This window comes from Larus michahellis, chromosome 3, assembly GCF_964199755.1.
Source record: "Larus michahellis chromosome 3, bLarMic1.1, whole genome shotgun sequence".
NCBI lineage: Eukaryota > Metazoa > Chordata > Aves > Charadriiformes > Laridae > Larus > Larus michahellis.
In genome coordinates this window covers 12,700,339-12,723,371 of record NC_133898.1, presented here as the reverse complement: position 1 = coordinate 12,723,371, position 23,033 = coordinate 12,700,339, and the positions used below count along the sequence as shown (strand labels likewise).

The following is a 23,033-nucleotide window of genomic DNA, read 5'->3' as shown; positions in this document are numbered from 1 at the left end:
GTCTGTTGGCAGTTTACCGTAACTAAAGCGGTTTCTTCCCACCTCTTGTCAAGGTGGAATCTCTCACAAACAGCCTTCGGTAACAGCTTCTTAGGTAACAGCCCCAAGCGTGGCTCGTATCACCTTTCTGTGCAAAATGAAGAGAGTATTTTGCAAGTAAATTTATGAGGATCCTTCTCTTCTGTGGTGGAGAACAGGAGAAAAATCAAACCGGCCTTTTCATCCTAGGACGTCTGGAAAATTAATGCGTCCTGAGTGCTCAAGCAGTGATAGTAAATATGTTGTTTTTCCCGTGTGAGCTGGATTTATGTCAGCTGCGGAATCCGCACGCTCTTTGGATTGAATGCGAACTGTTAAAGCCATGCTGGCAGGGATGCGGCCGGACAGGGATGTGGGAGGAGATGCGGTGCCATGCCCTGCTCCCCTGTGTCAGTAGGTGGCACCAGATGGCCGGGCCAGCGGGGAGGGAGGCTTGTCGCCTCTCCGCCAGCTGATCCACAAAATTAGAGATTTTTCTCAGGTACTGAGTCTTCCTGTAATATGACCGTTTCTGTTAAAACCTGGTCACGTCCCCTTTCCTAAATATTTAACTGTGTTTTTTATAACTGTTACATTTTTACAAAGGTGAATTGTGTGTTTGCTCTTCAGGGCCAGCCTTTCGGGTCTCTCGGAGCGCTGATTTTGGAGGGATTGGGTTATGGAGGATGCAACACAGCCGCTACTTCAGCCCCAGTGATGGGGAGAGCTCGGGATCCGTGCTCCCAGCCCAACGGCTGTTTCTGCAGGGTTCACAGCCCCGAGTTTAGCAGCCGTTTATAACCTCCCTCCTCTTCCCCTAGAGGAGGTGTTAGGATCTTTTATATTTAGTGCTGATAAGTACATGCAAATTCCGATTGGAAAACAGTATGAATATGCCAACAGCATCTGACTGCCTGAAAGAGGAGAACCTCATGTACAGAGTTGCGTTAGTGGGCTACCATTTTGTTGCTAGGGAGAGTTCAAAGCAAAGTTAGTTGTATTTATCTGGATTAGTTCATAAATAAATTCCTATGACTGGTCACAAAGTCAGCAGTTTCATGTGCAGGAAGAAATGTTTTTTTCAGATCTAAGTTAAAAGGCCTCTACTGGTCAAATGCTTATGTGACTTCTTAAGCATTTGCATTTTTTTCATCAGAATTTGCACCATTTTGTAAAGGTGTTGAGGTCTTCTTTGCACTTCAGGTTTTTCTTAGCAGAGTTATCCACAGCTCCATATGCTTTAGCCAACAATCACAGATTTATAAAACCGACGGGCTGCTTTTGAAAATAACAATTGCGAAAGTATCTTACTGCACCGTTTCATACATGTTCCATTTTGTGTGGAGTTGAACATAACAGTTATGGATATGTGTATGCAGCAAAGCTACTGGCTTGAATTCTTGCTTTTGTGAAGTACTTTGGTTTTTTTTTTTATGAAGACTTGGAGCATTCATTTGCTTTCTGAAGGACTGGTTTGGTATCTAACCTGTTCTTGAGCTTGTGCCCAGGCTTTGAGTGAAAGTAATTGGTTTTTGAAACCAGAAGTCTTGAGCTTAAATTTTACTACTTTCTTCCAATATATGTATATTGTCTAAATTATTATTACGTTTTTTTCTTTTGCAGAGGTTTTTAAGAAGAATCTGATGGTGAGAATAGGTTAAGAAGACTCAAGATGACGACAACAGTAGCGACAGATTATGACAATATTGAAATCCAACAGCAGTACAGTGATGTCAACAACCGCTGGGATGTTGATGACTGGGACAACGAAAATAGTTCTGCTCGTCTGTTTGAACGATCCCGCATCAAGGCCCTAGCTGGTAAGCGCTGATCACATGAGCAAAGCTCTGATGCTGTATGTACGAGATAGTACAAGATACTGTCTGTCTTCAGTGCCTGCACCTTGTCGGTAAACTAGAGCTGAAATTTTCCTGAGGTCAAATGCAGTTTGACCAAACAATTTTTGAGATTGCTTTGTCTGTTGACGTTAGTGGGACATGATGGTATCACATTGCTTTGCAGGATGTGCTCATATCTGGTATTTTGCAAACACTTGGCTGTTCAGATTTATTATGGAGACTTCTTTGGTGTAAGCACAGGAGAGCAGAAATTCCATCCGTGTGTGTTTTGGTTTTTATTATTATTATTTTTATTAGACGGTTGTATTGACTCTTTTCCACCTCATCAGTCTCATCAGATATTAACCATTTTTGGCTGTGTATTCAAATTGGTTTGATTGGGTTTCTGTGATTGGCAATGATGCCGGTTTCCAAATTCGGAAAAAATCAGGAAGATAACAAAATTCTGTGTCAAAATATCTTCATTTGCAAGTGTTCAAAACATCTCATCTGTCCTGAAATGGAGGAATGTGGTAGATGGAGACAGCTGTCGTTTAGTAAATAATGCTGAAACTACAAAGTTTTCTGAAGAAGCAGAGCTTCTGAAATACATGATGTCTTCTACCGAATGACACTCTTACCAGCAGAGAAATGAAATTTGATTGGTTCCTTTTTTTTTGTTGTTTAAAAGATTTGATTATTGCGTATTAGAGGCTGTATATTAACCAAATCTGTTTATACAGCAAGGAGATTATGTCATGTCCTCTCAGCTCTGAGGCACTGCCCTGCAAAGCAATTTTTATATGTCTGTAAATGATTTCCTGACTCTTATGGTAGCATGCCCACATTCTTGACCTCTGAACAAAATGCCTCAGTAGCGTGGGACATACCGTAAGCATGGAAAACAGCTCCAAATATGCTGAGCTTTCTGCTGGTGAAATTTTAGTTGCAAGGGCCATTTTAAACCCAACACTTTATAATGTGTTGAAACAGGTTTATTAAATTAACTGTACTGAGACAAAGGTATCATCTGTTTCATTTGTGATTCCGATGAGACTGACTCCGCAGCACGGTGTGCCCTTTCTCCTCTTGCTGCCAGCTGTGGGAGTGCATTAGATGCAGAACACCTTTCCGTGCCAGGCACAGGGCAGGATCAGGTTTGGAGCTGAGCAACTGGGAAATGAAGTGGTTCACGCAGGTGGGCAGAGAGCAGATCATGTAACTCTCACTGAGGATAGTAATCGTATCAACTTAATGGAACTGCTCGCAGAAAGGATGTGCACTGAATTTTGCTATCTTTAGAAGACTTTTAATTACAGCAGTTCTCATGATGGAGTGCATTTGAAATTACAGGTGAAAAGGCCTGACCTCAGAAGCAGCCTGACTGATGCCTATGGCGGTAGATTAGTGGTAGACGAGAAGAATCTTGACTTGTTGGGGTTTGTTTTTTTTTTTTCAATAGTTTGATCTTGATTGAGGAAGAAACTGTATTTTACTCCTGCCACATTACTGGTTGTAGGTTATATTATATTCCCTGGGTGGGAAGTGCTTTTGGTACAAAGCTCATTAGCCGCATTTGGATTCCAGATCTAGCCTTTGCTGCAGTTCGTTGTTCCACTTACTTTTATGGCAAGCAGAGCTCCCCATCTGAGTAATGAATAATAAACATGAAACTCGTATTTCAAGGAGAAGTAATGTAAGGAAAGTACTTGAATTATTTAGATAGCCTAAAACAAATACCGATGTAAAGCAAATAATTGTGCTGAAGATTCAATTCAGAGGCATACTGAAACACTTTCCCAGAGAATGATGTATTAATTTTTTTCGTAATGAGCATTAATCATAGTTATTTTAATTTGATATGTTTCATACCTGTAATTCTCTACTGTTAGTGTTGAGAATGCTGTGTGCTGCCAAAACTTGGCTTAGCGTACTGCACTGCTGCAGCACTGCTTGAAAGTCTAATCATGATGCAGGGAGAGAGGAATGAAGAGAGGTTTGTGTTGCAAATCGAAGGTTATAGTTAAAGGCTGAGCCGTGGTGCTCCTGGCACCGTTCAACGTGTATTTTCCGATATGCTGCCTGGTGAGTAATCTTTCCTTGGATCTCCCTAGAAAGGCAGGCATTTCCAGGTCTTTTAACAGCTAGGGAAATCACCTTGCAGCCTGGAACTGGGATAGCAATTGTCTCTGTCATTGTAGTCTTTAAATTGAGACAGGCTTTTTCTGGAAAGGTGTACTCTGATTCAGCTGCTTGTCACAGGATCAGACACGATAATCACTGTGAAAGCCCGTGGCTGGTAGTGCACACAAAGCCATGCTGGATATCAGGAGGCTCTTCTGGTCTCTAAAACCCATAAATTTGACTGCCTATTGCACCATCACTTTCCTCTGGGTGAATTTCGCTGCTCTCTGAAGCAGAAGTAGTTGTGCACCACCTGCAGGGCCCAGGCTCACCGAGTAACACTCCAGTCTGACTTAGATGGGCACTGGCTCTTTGCGGACACAAACATCTTCCCACACCTCCACGACTGGCCATCTTCTGACAACAGTGTTTTTCTTCCCAGAGGTCCTGGATTAGTTGTATCTAAAGACTGCCTGTGGATGTCCAGCTCTTCCGGTGTGTCTGCCTTTCATTTAAGTCACAAGATAAATCAAAAGATTGTCAACATCTTGCAGTTTATGAAATGCGTGTGTATCATTATCTCCTTGTCCTAGTATGAAAGGTTTCAAAATCAACAGGCCAGGCACTGGTTCTTTATTCCCCACCTACAGGATTGCAAGCTGTTGCATTCAAAAGTAGAATAGCCGTAGGCATTTTATACTGCCTAACTAATAGCTGTATGCTCAATATGAATCTTTCTGTTGGTGCAAGGATCTTCTGTCCACATTCGTCAACGAGTTGTGAAGTGCCTCTTCTGTGGAGCTTTCATCTTGTACTGAGTCTAGTTTACTGTAATTTTACTTCCTTTAAGGTAAAGGTAGGGAATGGGTAGGCAAGAAGTGACTTCTGTAGCCACTCTGTTCTAGAAAGAATCGTAATGGCCCCGCGTTCCAACAGGATGAGGAAGTATTTAAAGAGCAAAGCAGGAGATGGTGGACAGAATAATCTGTGATCAGAAAAGACAGAGTATTGGAGAAAACCTCTGTTAAAGCAGGTATGATATAATAATAGTAGAAAAGTACTGTAGTCATCGTAGCAGCTGATAACCGGTATTATTAAAGTGGTTTGCGTACTGTGAAAACCAGAAAGTGAAGGACTGTTTCAGTTTAAAACAAATAAATCATCTGGGAACTCAGCTTTCAATCAGAATTCAGATTTGAAGGGATATGCAACCAGATTGGTTGCCACTCATGTTGAATTAACTCACTCTGCAACTGATATGAGAAGAAGGTAACCGATATCTACTTCGTAAAGTAAGATATCCCACTGTAGGAAATCATCTTTCACCTGTCCTTGTTCTCTGTGGTTCTTTGGAAGGTCTTGCTGGAAGACTAGGTAATTCTGCCTGCTCTGTAGAAGCCAAAAAGGTATCATGTTTGTGCAAAATTCTTCATTCACAAATCCTCAGGTGTTAGATTTCGTCTACCAAGGACCATTAGCTAACAAGATTTGCTGTGCGGTGCCTTGGTGCGTAGAGCTCTTATGAAAGCCTTAAGAAACAGTTTGGTGGTTCAGCAGAATTTTTCACACTCAGTCGGGGACTGTGACATTCAGATGTACCATGCTTCTTGTCTTGGATGCTGTTTTCAGGTAGTATGAGAATGGTCACCGCCAAAACTTTCCATTTCTTCAGGTAGCTAAATCAATATTAAAAAAATGCTCAGCTAAAGTTGCTTGCTTTTCTGCTCATTTGTATTTTGCCCTTTTGTCCTCTGGGTTCACCTGAGTGACCAGAAGGCCTGTGACTCAGCTGTCTGGCGTAAGAATTAAAGATAGTTTCAAAGTTTATGAAAGAACAGAGGCATATCTTAGCGAAGGGCAGATGGAGCTGCGCATTCCTTTTGCAGCTCCACCTGAGTGACTGCGCATAGGTCAGGACACTTGCTAGCGTTGCGTGTCCCAGCATTCATGGACCTTACAGGGGAATACACGTGAGGAGACTGCATTTGTCATGCAGCTTTCCTTATTTGTCCCGATTGCGCAGAGAGAAACAAGGCTTCTAATTCATGCCAGTAACTTAAATTCTCCCAGAAACAAAGGACGAAATCGTTGAAATTAAATAGATAGAGAAAACTTGCAATGGGAAAGTGCTGGGTACCGTGTGGGGCTAGTTAGCACTTTTGGCCCTGATAATTGAGCCATTCCCCCCCATATCTCCACTGCAGAAAGTAAGCAGAACAACCTCCCAAAAAAGTGAAAAGATAGATCCCACTTGTAGGACTCTTCAGATACCACGCATCTGCTTGTCCCTGCTCTCTAGGATCTCTCCCTTAGCAAAGTTACTGCTGCATACACTAAAGAGAGAAGAAATCTGCATGGTCAGAATGAAGTTTCAGGTCTCAAGGCAATAAAAAAAGACAAAATACGATGATTTAGAGCTAAAGAGAACAAACCTTTTGTTTATTCTCGGCCTTGAAAGAACATACTGACAATAATTTCTTGCAGTACTTTTAATGAATATCCAGTCCCGAGCTATCTGGGACTTGAAACTCAGTGCACTAATTTTAATAACAGCAAATGGTTAAGGAAAGAGAACTCAGCAGTATATTGGTGCTCGTAAATCAAGTTTGAAGGGTACGTTGAAGGATTCACTCGACACTAAACAGAAACAAAAGCTTCACAGCAGTGAAACTGCAGATGCATCTTCTCAGCACTGGTACGGCAGTGCTGGCTACTAGTCCATGTTTTTGTTCAGCAGCCAAAGGCCTAATGCAGACTTACACAGGTGAGTATGAAAGGGCCTATTTTGAAAAAAATCTTACTTTGCTCAGGTAAAAGCTGATGGAATTATTTCAACAAAAGCTTTTCCAAATGTTGACCTCACCCAATGCATTCCTGCTGGATTTCACTTCTGGGAACAATTTCTCAGCGGTCGTTTCTAAGATGCAGTACTTAAACAGAATCTGTAGGAAACTGGTGTTAAAAACAGGAGTATCATTTTGCGTGTTCTGTGTCATGCGGGCATCAAGGGAGAACGTGTGGCAGTGGAGAAGCTGCTACACTTAATGCATGTCACCTGCGGTACTGGCTGTGGCTATTGATGAACACTGTGCTCCTACCAGAAAACAAGAAAATGCGTAGCCCATCTGCCACTGCTGATTAACGTGTTCACTTTTATGGTTCCTAGTGGAGAACTGTTTTTAAAGCAAATAGCAAAAACCAGACAATAAATAATATTTTGCTCTTAGCACTTTTATTTTAAAGATCGTCAGTGGACTGACCCCAAAAGAAGTGTCACTCTATGTCTGTGGTACATAAAATGACTTTCAAGTAAACATGAATAACTTGGATTCAGTGATGTCCCATCAAAAAATGTAATTTGGTACAGAGGTCATTTGTATCCCATTGCTATAGTAACATGGTTTTTGGTACCAGTTATGCATAGTTTGTGGGTTTGCTCTCTCTCTCTCTCTCTCTCTTTAGAATCAAACAAGTAGTGTGCAAACTACATGGAGGTGTAAGTCAGATTCTTTGTAGTCTGATTAGATACCAGATCTGTGGTCCAATGTAGCTTCCTGAGTACAGAGACAGGCTTCTGAGAAAAAGTACCGCTGAATGTAAGTGAGGAATTTTCTGGAATCATACATGCTTGTTTGCTTCACGGGTAGTATTTACGATAACTCAGTAATAGAGCGATGCATGAAAGTTATTTGCGTCCTGGTGAATAACTGCAATCCGGCACACGGTGCTCAGGCAGGACAAGTGGAGCTGGAAAAATAGGCTTTTTGCTTCTTTGGAGAGGGAGCAGGATGGGAGCAGTTGCTGGCAGCCCCACCCTGGAAAGTCTGACGGCTGCGGTCATTTTACATCTCTGATTAAATTCTTTCAAGACTAAGCAATATTGAGTTGGACCTGTCCATGGAAGAGCCCAGCATCTTGTCAGCAAATGAGCCTGTATTGATCAATCTTTAGATCTTTGAATTCCTGTGCGTTAAGCTCCTGGACTGGAATACAGGTAGCGTATCTGCTGCTTGTAATTTCTTATGGAGAACTCTAGACATATGCCAGCCCTTATCCACAAAGGGCGGACTGTGCTTAGACAGCAATTCAGTAATTTAACAACGTAATGTAGGAGAGAATTCTGTCCTGTAGTTAAGCAGTGATTAAACATAAAAAGCCATCTGTACCTAGAGGAAGAAGATGGAAAACTAATATGTGTATGCTGACTCTGTGTGCGTGTGTGCATATGCGTATCTGCTTTTAGGATATTGCCAATGAAATACCCATGAGGGTAATCCTGAAAGCAGGGAAATCTCCTTTATCATACCTGAGTGTTAGACACGTTGGCACTGCACTAACTTTCATAGCGTGCTTACTTGCACTGATTTTAGGTGAGAACTATGCCTTAATTCCCAGACTGGCACAGCACAGCTCTCCCCTGTCTATTTTAGTTTTCATCATCCGTTCATCATCACGGCATCAGCAAAGAGTGGAAGCACCAGGGGAACGTGCTTTTGGCTGCCTGCAAAGCCAGATGAGTGAGACGCCGCGTTCTGCATCAGCTGAAGCAGGGAGAGGCCAGCCCAGCAGGGAGAGGTGGGGTAGGATTTGTGAAGGGGAGTAAAACACTCTGGCTGCACCAGCTGCTGAAAGAAAGGGAAAAAATACTTGCTGGGAGATACCCTCCATGTAGTCAGTGAGAGCTATGCCAGGTGCAACAGTACAGCTGAGATAAAATCATGCTGCAGCTGATGATTTAGGAGGAGACCTACCAGCCAGATTGTCAGCTGGTATTAACTGGCATTCTCTCTCAGTTTCTGTGAGACCACGCTGATTTACAGCTGGGAATCTGACCCATAGCGGCCCAGCATGGGAAACCTGAAGGCTGAACACACTATAATGTCCTTTGCTGTTGGAATCAATGTTTTGGGGATGTTTAATACACAGAAACCATGGGGTAACTAGCAATGACCCTTCATTGAAATGGTGAGATTGTTTTTAGATATTTTTCTGAGTCGTCTTAATGGAAAGGATTACTTGTTTACAGGAACTATGTGCTAATAATGGCAATAATTTCTTTAAAAAAATTATTTGATCAAGGATGAGGCTGGCTGTAGATGCATTTCAAAACCTATTTGTGAGCCTATAATTTAAAAGAAGTCTTTCCACAAAAAATGCATATGCAGAAGAAAATGTTCTCATCTCATGTCTTTAGCACATCTAGGTAGCGATGTTTCTGTATTTATTTTATTTATTCAGCCAAATCCGCAATGTGCCTTGCATTTTTCCTTCTATTTATTGCTTGGATACTACATGAAAGCACTCCCTGAAGTATAAATAATGTCGAGCAGAGCGTACTGCAAAGCAAAATTCAATACAGGATTAAAAAATGTTTACTGATTTCTGTTAACCTTGGAGCTCTTCTAATGGGGAAAGATTAGTGATGAAATCATTCTTTCAGATCAGAGCTTTGATTCTTATCTTGAGGTAATATCCTGGAGAGATATAAACCCAGATTGCCTTGAGACAAATTGCCTTGATGGGGGAAGAGGCAAAAAGAACAGAAACACGGATGAGGGCCAGACAAGTAGAGAGGATGATGAAAATCCACTTCCAAGTTCCACTTTTTTAGTTTCTAGCATTCTCCGTCATAGTTTTGAACTCTTCTAGTGAGCAATGCATACAATACTATTCTTTTGCCAACCGCTTTGTATGTGTTTGTTGTACGATGATTTTTTTTAAGTTTTGCTTCCTTTAAATGTTATTGAGCCTTTAAGGTGGATGGGTGTCAAATGTAGACAGTATTTGTACATATAAGTGTGTAATATATTTTATTTATTCTGTACATTCTATAAAAACGAAATGTGGTTTGCTCTGGAATAATAAATTCATGAGTTTGAGACTGTTAGTACTTGTCAATTGACCACTAAGCTTTTCTGCAGAGATTTCTAGGCAATTCCTAGATGGGGAGATTTTGTGGGTCAGGCTTGATGAAAGGAGGTTTTTGGAAATAAACAAAGACCTGTCTCTCTTATGTTGTCTTTGAAAATGAGACCTTCAGCTCATGTTTCTGCATCTAGTATGTTGGGTTTTGTTTTTTGTTTTTTGTTTTTTTTTTTAAAAAAAAACCCAACCTTCCAACATATTTTTTTTTCTAATACTTTTCTTGTCTTTTATTTTGAATGAACTACAGGATCAGCACAAGCCTGTACTGCCTCTGCTTTTCTAGAACTTTGTTGCTTAGGTATAAGAGGATCTAAAATTCTGTAGGGAGCCCAGTTAAGTTAACTTCAGAGCTTTCCAATTTAGGGGCTCAAGCTCCTCCAGTTATGGAACTGGCAAAACAGGTACTTTTTTATTCTTCTCCCCTAAACTGACCACATGTGAATGTGGCTGGTCACAACTGGGACGTGTTTGCGAACATTAATATAGTTTATATGCTTTTCTGTTCTGCCTATGTGAAGGAAGGGAAATAGTAGAAATAAATACTCTGGCTTACAGAGATTTGTGAAAGATCAGTGTGTTCTACTTGTTGTTTTCACCCAATTTCTATTTTGCTCAGGAGATTGAATTTTCATGCCTCAGTGATTGCGGTGTAGCAACAGTGCATCTGCTGTGTTCATGGTCAAACTGGAAAAAAAAGAAACGGTGCAAAAGGAAGAAAATGAAAACCGGGGTGGGAATCTCTCGCTCTCTTTCCTACGTATAACCATAGATGCAATTCAGATAGAGGAGGAGAGGAGAGAGGGAGAGGCAATGGAAATAATGCCAGCTTCTAAAAAAAAAAAGCACATTAAAACCCATAAAAAATAATTTTCTGGATGAAAATTGAAAGTGTTTTCATGCCAGAATTTCACAGAAAGCTAGTATGTTAAGTGCGTACCTGTGCACCATGCTTGATTTTAATAGACTTTTTAAGGGTTATTCATCCAAGTCCGGGAGAAAACCAAGGACATTTCACGGGCCACAAACAAGGCCTGTGAATGTCGTTGTTAAGGGTTTTTCAGAGATGGCTTCCCTGCTTTGCTGAGTTCATGGAGAATGGGAAGCAGTGCAGTTTGGAAGAACCCATTTGGACTGGAATACAAACCACCACAAACCATGATTAGTTCCAAACACAAGTGGCTCATGTAGCTCTCTCCTGTGGGCTCTCCTGGCAAGTATTCCACTGTTGCAGTTAGCAAGGACGCGCTGTTACAAAAGTCATGTCAACTTTCCTGTTAATCTGGGACTTGTATAAACTGAAACCTGAAACCCGAAACCAAGTGGAATTGACCCAGTTTCAGTAATAAATTGATATTCTGGCCTGATTTGTGAAAAGACTCCCAAAGGTTTTGTGCTGCTTTGGTCTCGGACATCACAACCTACAGGTTTATCTTGAGTCCAAAGCTGGTTTGTGCCTGGGACTCGACGTGGAGCTCCTGAAAGGCCAGCCTGGACGTGGCAAAAGGAAAGCATGTGAACAGACCCTTGTGTAATAAAAATCCTTGTCTCTTGCCTTTTAGTCTGCCCCTTTCTCTTACATTTTGATTGCATTGGCTCTCCCAAACCCATATGAGTCACAGAGAACATATCTGGAAGGGACTTGGAGGACCAAATGCCTTGGTGTTTGCTACTGACCTAAAATCCCCTTTAAACAGTAAAATTGAAATACTTTCTAAAATAGAAATGTTACTTAAGAGCAGATCTCTTGGTTTTGTTTGTATTTATTTCACCTTCTTCTGAGACAGTGTCTTAAGTATTGCAGGAAATGGCGGGCTTATAAGATGAATGGTTCTGTTCCCGCTAATACCTGCAGAAGAGGTAATTAAGTTGGCATGCTAATTTCTGCTTAGTGTGTGGGCTGCTTTTCTCTCTGTTCCAGCATCTTAGATATAAACTAGAGGGAAAAGAGCTAACTTTTTCAGGATTAATGTTATGCAAATTGTCAAATATGATTAAAAACCCCTATTTTCTATTACACTGTAGAACAATCCACAGCAAAAAAACATCTTTCCTTACTCTGTTGCATATACAGGGAGAGACTGTGTTTTTACTGTGTAGATGGGGGGTATCAGCAGGGAGGTCAAGAAGGCAAACGTGATTACAAGTTTTCAGCTCCTAGCTGGCACACTGATGGGATGTGTAAGAACTTTACCCTCTTTCAGGAGAAGAGCAAATGTTATGTGATTTCTGTGGCATTTTAGATTAATAAATCATCCTTTTTATCTTGTGATTTTTTTTCTAGTTAGTCACCAACTAGAAAATTTACAAGAGCAAATAAGAGTAAAGAGGGAGAGACAAGGGTGATGATTAACTAGTTTCATAATTATTGTATGCTCTGGCGTGCATTCTGCTTCCCACTAGAAAGATCATGTTCTTTCATGAAGTTGTAAAATCGCATCTTTCTTTCAGAACACAAGAGTACAAGGCATGCGTTTGTTTTATGGTACCCAGGGAACATTTTGTGCATTGCTTTCTTGGTTTTTTTACATATGCATTAAGTTGAATGTATTTTGAGGGTGGGCATGATTTGGACATTGAGTCCACTGCACGTACTGTCTTCATTGTCGACCCAGTAAAGCCAGCCAAGATGGGTTGGCTTTATTAGTGGCAGATAGTGTAGACTGATGGATGGATGAGGTTGTCAGGGAATTTCTAGCCATTCCAATTCTAGCGAGGCCGTGTGAGTAATACTAACCCTGCACACTTACCAGTTATCTTCTGCAAAAAAAAGTTATGAACTGGATCCTTGGCCAGGAATTTCTTAGAGGGTTTTTTTGTCTGTACTTTTTTTGAGGATTTTTTTTTTTAAAGTGATTTGTTTTGGTTGAGAAAAGTGATGGTTTTGTTCAATCTTAGAAACATTGATGGTTAGGAATTTGGATGGTGATTTTTGCTAGGTCTAACACTAGTTTCTTCCTTAGAAGAAGCTTTGTGGTAGGAACCCATTCATTTCAGCAGCAGTTTTCAGAACTGAGTAAAGACAGATCCCAGGACAGATCATTTTCTGTTCTGGGGTAAACACCTGCCTCCAGATGTTATTTGCACATTCATAATGTTACTGTAATCAACCTCTTGTTCTCCTTGAGGCTTTGCAAAGTTCTGATCATGTCAACTAAGTCACACTTTGCATTATGGTTAAGTGGATAATCATTTGCGTTTTTATTTACTCTTAAGAAGTACACAAATAATGCAAGCCATCGTTACCAGTCAAGTACTATGGGAGAAGAATGCAAGCAAAAATTATTTCACAGCTATGGGAGAAAAGTAAGAACAAAATTTAGAGGGGAAAAAAAACCCAACAAAACCTTTCATCCCTGATATACTAAACTTAATACATGATTTGGCCCTTATTTTTCTCCAACACTATAATCAGTGGTGAATTATACCATAGAGAGTTTCAAGCTGTGTTGATTTGATAAGTTACACTTGGACCAGTGCAAAAAGTTACATATGGCCTTCAAAACATTAATTCCCCTCTATAACATATTATCTAATTCGTATTGTCAAGGGCTTAGTCAATTAGAGAAACAGGGAAAATGAGTAGAAACCAGGTATAAAAAAGGGCTTTGCATACGAGTGCCTTGTAATCAATTTGATGCGTTGCTACATAACGGCAGTAAACAGGTCTTGGGTTTACTAAATTGAGTCAAAGGCAAAAATAATATATTAGGACTGATGTGACTCAAATAAAACTGGGAACTGGCAGGACACCCGTTTTTAAGAAGCCTTCCTAGGTACAGTGTAGAGTTTCACAAATACAGACAGATCCCCATTTTGCTTTGCTCTTTCTACTGAATTACCACCAACCTGTGAAGCGGAGCCTTCAAAATGTATGCCGGGGCCCAGCAAAGCAGCAGTAATGCTTTGGCAGGTGAGCCAGCAGCACCTGGCGATCAGGGCCATCCCCAGGAGCTGATACCATCATTAACAGTCTGTCACATCTGTTGCCTGGGGAGCTGTTGTTCAGCCCAAATGCCAAACCTGGATGGCAGCTAAAATGGGGTCAGAATTTCACAGTGAGCGCTGCCGAGGTCTCCACGTGTTAAGGTCTTCTGTCTCTGTTTTTCAAACCTTGAACAAAATAAGGTCAAACACAGATTCTTTCCCTTTGGCTTTCCCCCATGTGCCATGCAGCCTGCACTGCTCCATACCTGCTGCAATTCCTTCTCTTTTTAAGGTAGCATTTAGTGCTATTGGGCAGGCTGGAATTGGGAGGGACAGAGCAGAGACACGAACAAAAAAAACCCTCAAACCCCAACTTTTGTTCAGTATTTCTTGGGGATCTAAGCTTACCAGATTCAGTCATCCCACAGGGGACAATCTGAAGGGTAACTCGTGTATGTGGCGTTGTTTTATGACTGGGTGGTGAAAGCCAGTCTGTCTTTTATATGGGTCAAACCCAAATGATTATTTTTAGTTTTTAATGTTTTGCTTTTGTAATATTTTACTTTTTAATATTTTTTAATAATGGCCACGCGCATTAGTGTGTCGGCAGCCAAAGGTGTTGGGAAAGCTTTCAGCTGGGGAAAAGTTCCTGGCTCCTGATTTATGGCCTTCATGGTCTTAAAAATGCTCCAGCTCTCCTGTCAGACACTCGGACTTTAGTTTTACCGTCTCAGTTCGCATAGCAACACCTGTTTGCTCAAGGTGGGACAGTAATGAGCTGATATGCCTGCCGGCTGCCTGCCTGCTCTCCAGGGGAAGGGTTTTGTTTAATTGTAACATAGGTCAGGCATCGCAGGCAAAAGCTGCCGTTGGCAGAAAGCTGCCGGGAGAAATTTTGTGACGGAAATAAGCCTGTACTTGTGTGTTGGGTAAAACGCGCTCCTCGAGCTTTGGGGGAGTTTGCATTTCTATATTAACGGCTCAGTTTACCGAGCTCTGTTCCTGTAAATTTTGGAGCCTTTCCTGTAAATTTTTGTGTTGCCCTTCTTCCCTCCCACTCCAGCCAGGAAATCCTATGGCCGCAATGGCAGCATGTGGGTCCCTGCATGCTGGAGGGACACCCGGCTGTACAAAGATTATTGGGGAAAGGTTTAGGAGGAAAGGGGGACTGGCCGTGCCACATCAACGCATTGTGTTGTCTGGAGAGCAGCATCCTGCCTGCTGCAGCAGCAAGTGCAGGTGCTTCCTCAGATCCCCCCCTTTCGCCTTGCAAACACGCTTCTAAGGCAGAAGCCTGCAGGACCTTGGCCCCTGCACAGCAGTGTTCTGGCTGCCCCTGTGGACAATCGCTCTCTTCCCCGACACTGTGACATCTAGCTTGAATCATCTTTAGTGGCACAAGCGTTAGGTAGTGCTGAAAAGATTGAAGGCCAGCTTTCAAAAGCTCTACTTGAGGTCTGCTGTAGCACCAGAAGTCTTGTGTAAATACAGTTATATTGATGTAAAGGGGTTCACTGAAATACGCAAGTAAAAGCCCTACTGTATCAATATAAGCAACTCTGGACTAGAGCTATGTTGTTGTTTTAAGTAAAACAATATAGTTGAAAGCCATAAATCTCTTAAGTGTATTTATGACCACAGGAGCAACGTGCCAGGCGTTTTCAACAGTCCGTATGTTTTTGGAAACCCCAGCTTCATTTGGGAAGTGTTGACTTCCATCACTTCTCCCTAAATTAGCAGTGTTCGTGGTTGGACTTCTTGCACGTGTGTTCACCGGTGTGTTGGTAATGGTGCGCTGAATTTCCACCTTATGCCTAGCAGGAGCTAGGGCTGTAGGAAGTCAGTGGGAGTGGGCTGAGCTTCTACCGCAGAAATTGCCCTCAAATAAATTACTATATGACTAAAACCTTGTCATCAGTATCAAAACAAAGGCAACATTTTGAAATGTTTAATGAGGGGACAGAGTGGGAGGAGAAGAGAACGTGGATTCCATTGGAAAGGAATTTGGAAATGCAAGAAAAGAAAAAAAAAAAAAAAGAGAAAACATTTGTGTGAACGTTATCAGCAGTTTTAAAAATGAACAGGCAATTGCTGCATCCTGAGAATTTGAATGTGGAGTTGACCTTTTAATTTCACTTATGCATCAGGGCTAGGAGCTTGGGCCTCTGAGGGAAAACTGACATCCTCTGTCTGACTGACTTCTAGTACCTAGCCCCGCTGTTGTGCACATTTATATTTCAGCAGGGTGTCACGGTGCCAGTCAGAGGCGAGGCATCCTTATTTACGTTACAGCCCTCCCCCTCCAGCGCATAGCCCGGACAACCATTAATCTTGCAGTAATACCCAGCACGCTGATAACGCGGCAAGGAGCCACATACATAGGAAATGTCAAAATCCTCGATACTGACAAGTAGCGTAAAAGGAAGCGACAGGAATTGGCCGTTTAAAGAACCTTTTCACAAAGCTCTCATTTGTTCCCGGTGTGCTGGAGCGTACATCCTTCTGCGTCCTCCTCGCCTGTTGCTAAACACTGCATGAGCGCTTCTGTGCGCGCGCGTTACTTTTTCGAGTGAACAGCCTTGCAGATAAATAAAGAAAAAGCGCCCTCCTTTTCATGTGATAGTGATCTGACACTTTTCCGTTACATGAGGCTCTTAACAAAAGATTGTAATTCCACCAGCTTTGCTCAGGAAGATACCACCGTCTGCTGTGGCCGCGGCAGCGTTGGGGGGGAGCAGAGGGCTGAGGAGCCCGCTGCCACCTTGCCGCTCGGGGTGAGTGGGCTGCACCCAGCGGAAGAACTTGCTGCAGCTTTACACGAGCCATCCCGCTCTTCCTTCCCCTGCTCCGCCGCCCCTTTGCCCTTGGTACAGCCTTCATTTCCTCCACCATGCTGTATGGTAATCAAGTGACATCAGCCCACACCCCGGCGGCTGCTGATTATATTACAAACCAGCAGAAAGGTCTGAGGTGTGCGAGGCTCCTGGAAGTGCTGGCAAGGACGGCAGCGCGTGGCTCCATGCTGCTTTTACTTTTGGCTGAATCGCAGCCTTGCTTTTGTTTGATTCAGTTTTGACGGAGTCGGGCAAGTATTTGAAACTGGATTCGAGCAGTTGAGAGTTGCCTGTGGTGGAGCAGGGGAGAAAAAAACCCAACCCTCATGGTGCTTTAAGTTTGAATCTGTTACAGACAGCTTATCACCAATCCACACTCCTGGATTTTGAACCGAAACTGCTGTTTACTTAGGGCTCAGTGAGAGCATTTTCTCTAGGGACTGAAGCCAAACTACCGGGAAAGCTGGGATTTACTTGGATGTATGGTAGAAAAACCTGTGGTTCCTTTATGCTGCAGTTCATCGTACCCCTGTGTTACCTGTAAATGGAATTACAAAAATCAACCAGTATGCCCGGGCCGTTGTCCCCAGGATATGCAGCTCAGGTGCCGTATAACTATAACCAGTTAGAAGGAAGATTCAAGCAGTTACAAGGTAAGCCTGCGCTGGTTTTTTTTTTTTGTAGGTGTTGCTATGGTATGATCCCTGTAAACGCGTTAGTCTGGGCTTGTTTTCCTTGCATCAAGCTGTTAATGAGAGAGGCTAAAAGTGGTGCTATAGGAAAAAGCTTTGTGTTCTTTTAAGAGATACTGTGTGCCTTTTATCTCTCTGAAGGAGTCCTCAGTCTTACACAGCGTTAAGATGCGTGTCCAACCCTTGAGCCACTCAGCATTACACATGAGGACTAACCAAGACAAAGTCACTTCGAATAATAAAGGGGAGAGTGAGGAAGTAGTCTTTCTATTTATTCTATCCTTAAATAAAATACAGTCATAACTCTGGAAATTAAGCATAAAATCCTAGCTTTGTTTCGGAGCAGTTTGCAGCGTGAGAGCGCTTTCTAACTCCCTGTGTACTTCCTGTAAAGGTGGGTGGCTTAACTGCTTTAAATGCATAATTTCCAAAAGAATTAATTCGCTTATGTCATAGCAGATCTCTGAGAAAGCATTCACGCGCTTTAACATTCCCAATTTTCTTCATTTTGTATTACTCCGGTTTTAGACGGGGAGAATGTCCTTTGATGTCTTCCCATTAAATTCTCTATCTGTGTGAGAAAAACAGACGTTTCTTTTGGGGAATGGCTGTGTGCTCTCTAAAGGGTAGGCCTCTGACCTGTGCTGGAAACCCAGATTATTAGCAGTGCAGCGGAGGAGGATTGTGCCCAGCATCTTTCTGCCTCAGACGGGGTAAAACAAGCTCTGCTCTTTCTCTGTGTAAGGCATGTCCCAGGGATGAATGAAATATAACATTACAGTTTCAAAATAAAAAAGAATTCTTAACGAAAACCAAACCTCCTCCTCCTCCTCTACATCCACGTGACGCCATAAATAATCCCAAAGCAGCCTGAGTACAGTGAAGTTCAGCCCTTCTGTGCATGTTTCTTATTTTACTCTGGTCTGTGCCACAAGTGTGGTCCTGTGGTTGCTGTCAGAGAGGGAGGAAGAGCCTGGTTAGTGCAAAGAACGTTCCTATTTGTTGGCATAAAGAGGGAGAAAAAAAAAAAATCTTTCATACATAGTACTTTGTTTATCTTGTAAACTGACATGGACAGCATGTTAAACACTGGCAACATAGACATTCCTCAGGCAAGGCATGGAAAATCCAGGCTCCGAACTTGCACACCGGGGAATAAGTTAGAGGCTTTATCTTGGACATCTGTCAGATCTTAGACTGCGGTACTGGCTTTAAAAAGAACGAGGTGAGTTTGTGGCACTGGAAAAAAAACACGGGCTCACGCCTCTTTCCTTGCTGGTTGAGTTAGCAGTCTAAAGAAGGCAGATTTTATCATTTTCAGGGTCACTGCTTCAGGAATCCATTATCTGTGTGTTTACATCACAGTGAAAGAGGAAAGCACAGAAAGTGAGTTTTCTCTTCAGTGGAATGCACTCTGTTGACTTAAAAAAAAATAATTGCAATGCTCTTCCTAAATGTACTGCAGTTTCCTCTAACAAAAGAGGTAAAATGCAGTGAATTCTTCTGCAGGGGTAAGGAGGGACTTCGCAGTAAACCATCCCATAGCTGTTTACTTGCATTGCAGAGAAGGTGGACAGGCTTGAAAAATAGTGCTGCCGATGATCTTGTTCAGGGTGGACCTTCAGTACAGGAAATGTTTTAAATTACATACTAGATACTCCATGAAATGCTAAATAACCATACAAAATATTATGTGCTGTAAAGGGAGTGGCTTAACTCTGCTGACACAGAAGGTGTCTTTCCTTGGAGTAATGGCTCTTTGTATGAAGAATATCTAAAAAGTCGTTAATTTGTAGTTATAAAATTTCGAGGTGATTCTTGTCCTCTTGCTAGAAGGCTCTGATGAAAACCCTGGGTGTTCTGTGGCACTGGGAATTGCTCAGTGCATCCAGACACAGACCCAGCAAGGATGAGTTTACTATAATATTTTGTTTCGACTAAATATTGTTTTAATATTGTTTGACTAAAATAACAGAGCAGGTACTCAGGCCTTGGACAAAGGAGAAGTGTGAATCAGCAATGGGTACAGGACAACTCTCTGATCTGCTCTTTCCTAAGATAGACAACACACTAAATTTGGGCACTGGTAGCTTCACATGAGAAGAAAAGAGGAACCAACCTAATTCTGCCCCAAATTGCTGGGGTCAAAGCAAGTTCACATCATAAGTGATACCTAGGCACTCCTGCATTTCACCTCTTTTACATGCCTTGAAGTGGTGATTGTAAGGAAACTCTGTTGTTCAACTTGACGATGATTGTGGAGCATTTAAAGCAGATTTTCCAGCCCTGTCCCACTAGGGTGTGAAGCCTGTGCAAGTCGTGGGACTACAGTAAAGGGACCAGACTGGCTCCTCCTGCACCTGGGAAGGGTCACCTTGCAGGAAATCCCAGCTCTCGTTTGCCTTGATGGGCCAGAGTGAAGCAGGACATGACAGAAGACACTGGTACAAGTGAATCAAGGCTGTCTTTTTGTCAAAAGAAACCCTCAAGTCTTGTGCATGATAATCAAGACGTTTAGCATACCTCAGTCCTTGCGCTTGCTCGTGAGAATGTCAGCTCAGGTTTTAGGAGAAAAATGCTTCAGCAAATTCTGTTTCCTTTTTTAAGTTTGAGTAAGTTCTTATTAAGGTTCGTTCACCCAGTCCTGAAACGGTAAGTGAGAGATAGTATCAGTGGTTGCTGTCATCTTAAACCTAGGTGTGGAGTTTTGGTTCTCATGGCCATTTGTTAAGTAGAAAGGGATCGTGTTGCAGAGCTGGAGTAGCTATCTGCAAGTAAAGGCAGGACCCCAAAACTTGTTTGTGGAAAACGCATTGCCATGTAGCTTGTGCAGGGTACGTCAGTGGAGAAAATTCGTCCTGCTCGGTTGAGGAATTAAATGAAAAGCAAACCAGATATGTCATCCGTGCTGCATTAACGTGGCAGGATCCTGTGGATTGGCTCGGTGCGGTTGTAGGAGTTGGCAGGAAGAGGTTAATGCAAGTCAGGAATTCAGAAGGAGATCCCTGCGGCTGTATCATGAAGGCCGTGAGTGTCAGTGCCACAGGGAAGCTGCCACCAGCCCAGAGAAGCAGCTATCATCACTGCGCCTGGGCTCCTTCCCGCCTGGTTAACAGGACAGCGTGGTATTTATTAACGTTTCTGGCATTTAGTAGCTTGGTGACTTTGTCGACTCCTGCAGTGTAATTGGAAAGTTGGGTCTCAGCTCTAAGGTGGTGCCCTAGGTGTGAAATTGCCAGTGGTAATTACAAATGTGAAATCCTGGGGGATGGGGACGAGCTAGATCTGTGCTCCTGATAAATCCCCAGAGGAAAGCCAGCTTTCAAAGGAGCACTGTGATGCCACCCTGCTGTGTGGTACATCTCGATTTTATTTTTTCAATGCTGCATGTCAGATTGGAAACTTCAGTTTTAGTGGGAACCTAATGTGTTTTGGTGACCAGGCTGCCTGGGTGGAAGTGCCTTTATTTTATTACTACTTTTGAGCCATGGTATGGTTTGAAAAACTGGACACCTAATGTAGTGACCGCTGGAATAACCCTGTAGGAAAGGTAAGCTGTCTTTGCCATCAGAGGTTTTTAAGCCAGCTTTAGATCAATTCTGAACCCTGTTTCATGGGGGTGAAAGACCAACTATGGCTACTTGATACTACCTGCACCGGAAAACAAAATGCAGTTGCATGACTGAATGAGTATCTTGGGTGTCTGGGGCAAAAACCTTGCTCTGAGAGCAGTGCCCTTTGGTAGGGGAACTTCTTGGCTGTGTAATACTTGGATCTGCAATGACCTGAGTAGGGTTGGTCTAGGTTCCAGTTTGGCATGAAAAGATAGACGCAGAGTTTCTATTTTTAAGTAGTCAATGATAATCGGCTTTGATAATACAGGGATCCGTATGCATAGATTGGTTCCCATCCAGGCTGCGGGAAAATGTTCCTGATTGTTTTTCTATTCTGAAGCAGGGCTTCCCCACAGCTTTTCCTGCAAGAAAATCTTATCCCCAAATCCCTGCCTATGCCCAAGGATAAGCAGGGAGCTCCCACTGCAAACTGACAAGTTTGTAGGAGTTGCTCAAGGACTGTCCTGCACTAGGGCAATGAGATCTTCTGCTGCACCCAGGATCCTCTGAAGTTAGTGGGCGCCCTTTGAAAAGCCAGTTTCAACAGCCGTCTTCCTTGTTGTAAGATTTACCTTTTAAAGGATTTCAGTCTCTTGCGAGCAGGGACCTGCATAGCTACAGGCGGTGATTAGCGAACTGAAGGACATCCTACTTTGTCTACCAAATTGATCACTGGCATTTCTTGTCATGGTAATTTCTGTTAAAGGTGAAATGCTGCGGGGAGGCTGAGTTTCATCCCAGATGAAATGTGTCTGGTTTACATGGATTTTTCTTTTTCATCCTGTCAGATCCGCTGAAGTTGCAAATACTTTGGTGGCAAATTTTGCTTGATTTTCTGCTGTCTGCAACTGTTCCAAGGCCTGCATGTGTCACAGCATACTTCAGTCTTCTGGTTTTGGGAAACAGATGAGCACAAGCTACGTGGTTGGGAGCCCTGTCAGATTTGCAGAGTTTTTAAGTGATCTGAAAATGCAGTGTTCTGAACGTGCATTTCTGTGATAGCTGGCCCTTATTCTTTCCAGTGTAAAGATTCTTGTAAACATACCTGAATCCTAGACGCAGTTTTAGGGCTGTTTTAGCCATCTGAAACAAAGATGGTAGCTGAATATTGGTGAGAGTGTTGTCTTGTCTAGAAGTATTTCAAATGTGCAGGTTTGAAAGTGATCTTGCCACCTAATTGAGTATATAATTTAGGGATTTAACGTGGAGGAAATGACTGGGAAAGTGTTGGAACTACCATGTCCAGGTTCTTCATTAAAATGGACAGTTCTAGTAAATCACTTGCTAGGACTTGTATTTGCCTACACATAAACCAAACCGGTCGAATTTAAACTCTTTGCACATCCCCTTGTAGCACAGAACTGGTGCAGAGATTTCACAGTGACACAGGGCTACTTAGGGCTGCTGGATCATTTCTGCCCTTTACAGAAGGAAAAGCCCACAGCTACATTGTAGAAGCTGTGGAACGACACACAGACACCGTTATTTATTCCTAGTCCTAAATACTGCATCAGGGGACAGGGAACCTGTGTTTCATGCCCTTCCTTCGGACAGGAACTGATGAGGTGAGCACAGCCAGAAGTGAAAGCCATGTTTCGGTGACCACACATATTGTCTGTTAATTTTATTACACATAAACTACCTAACTTGGTCTCCACACTTCTAAATTTTTTGTGTAGATGATGTATAGCAAACCCATGGAAGAAGGTTTTGCAGAAGGTTCTCTATTAGTTTTGTCTGTGAAGGATAATCTTCAAAAACACCCAGGAGCTTAAAAAAAGCATTCAAACCCTTTGCTCCCATTCTCTCCCAATCCTGATATTACTAAACCCCCCACAAAACTAAATATGAGATTTTTGAGGAAAACATAACAGAAAATTCTTGTGAAATGCTTTATTTCAGCATGAACAGTGAGAAATAAAGTCTAACATTATTTTGTAGTTTCGCTGTTTGAAGGGTTATTCAGGACCGTATGGCAATTCCATCGTTACTGCTAGATAAACTAGATTTTGAGAAACCCATAGCTACTGAAAACAACATTTTGTCTCAAATTCCTGCTTTCTC

General features: G+C 42.4%; 1 protein-coding gene across 8 annotated transcripts in view; it reads left to right on the top strand.

The window, feature by feature from the left end:
• Positions 1-23,033, top strand: part of SPTBN1 (spectrin beta, non-erythrocytic 1) — a 139,585-nt gene that overhangs the window by 41,906 nt on the left and 74,646 nt on the right. For 7 of the 8 annotated variants that reach the window (XM_074578624.1, XM_074578625.1, XM_074578619.1 and 4 more), the window contains one exon: positions 1,642-1,838. In XM_074578624.1, the coding sequence (XP_074434725.1) occupies positions 1,691-1,838 (148 nt within the window). In that variant the 5' untranslated portion in view covers positions 1,642-1,690. Of the gene's footprint in view, positions 1-1,641; positions 1,839-16,513; positions 17,317-23,033 lie in introns of those variants that run through there. The other variant, XM_074578626.1, reaches the window with a different exon arrangement.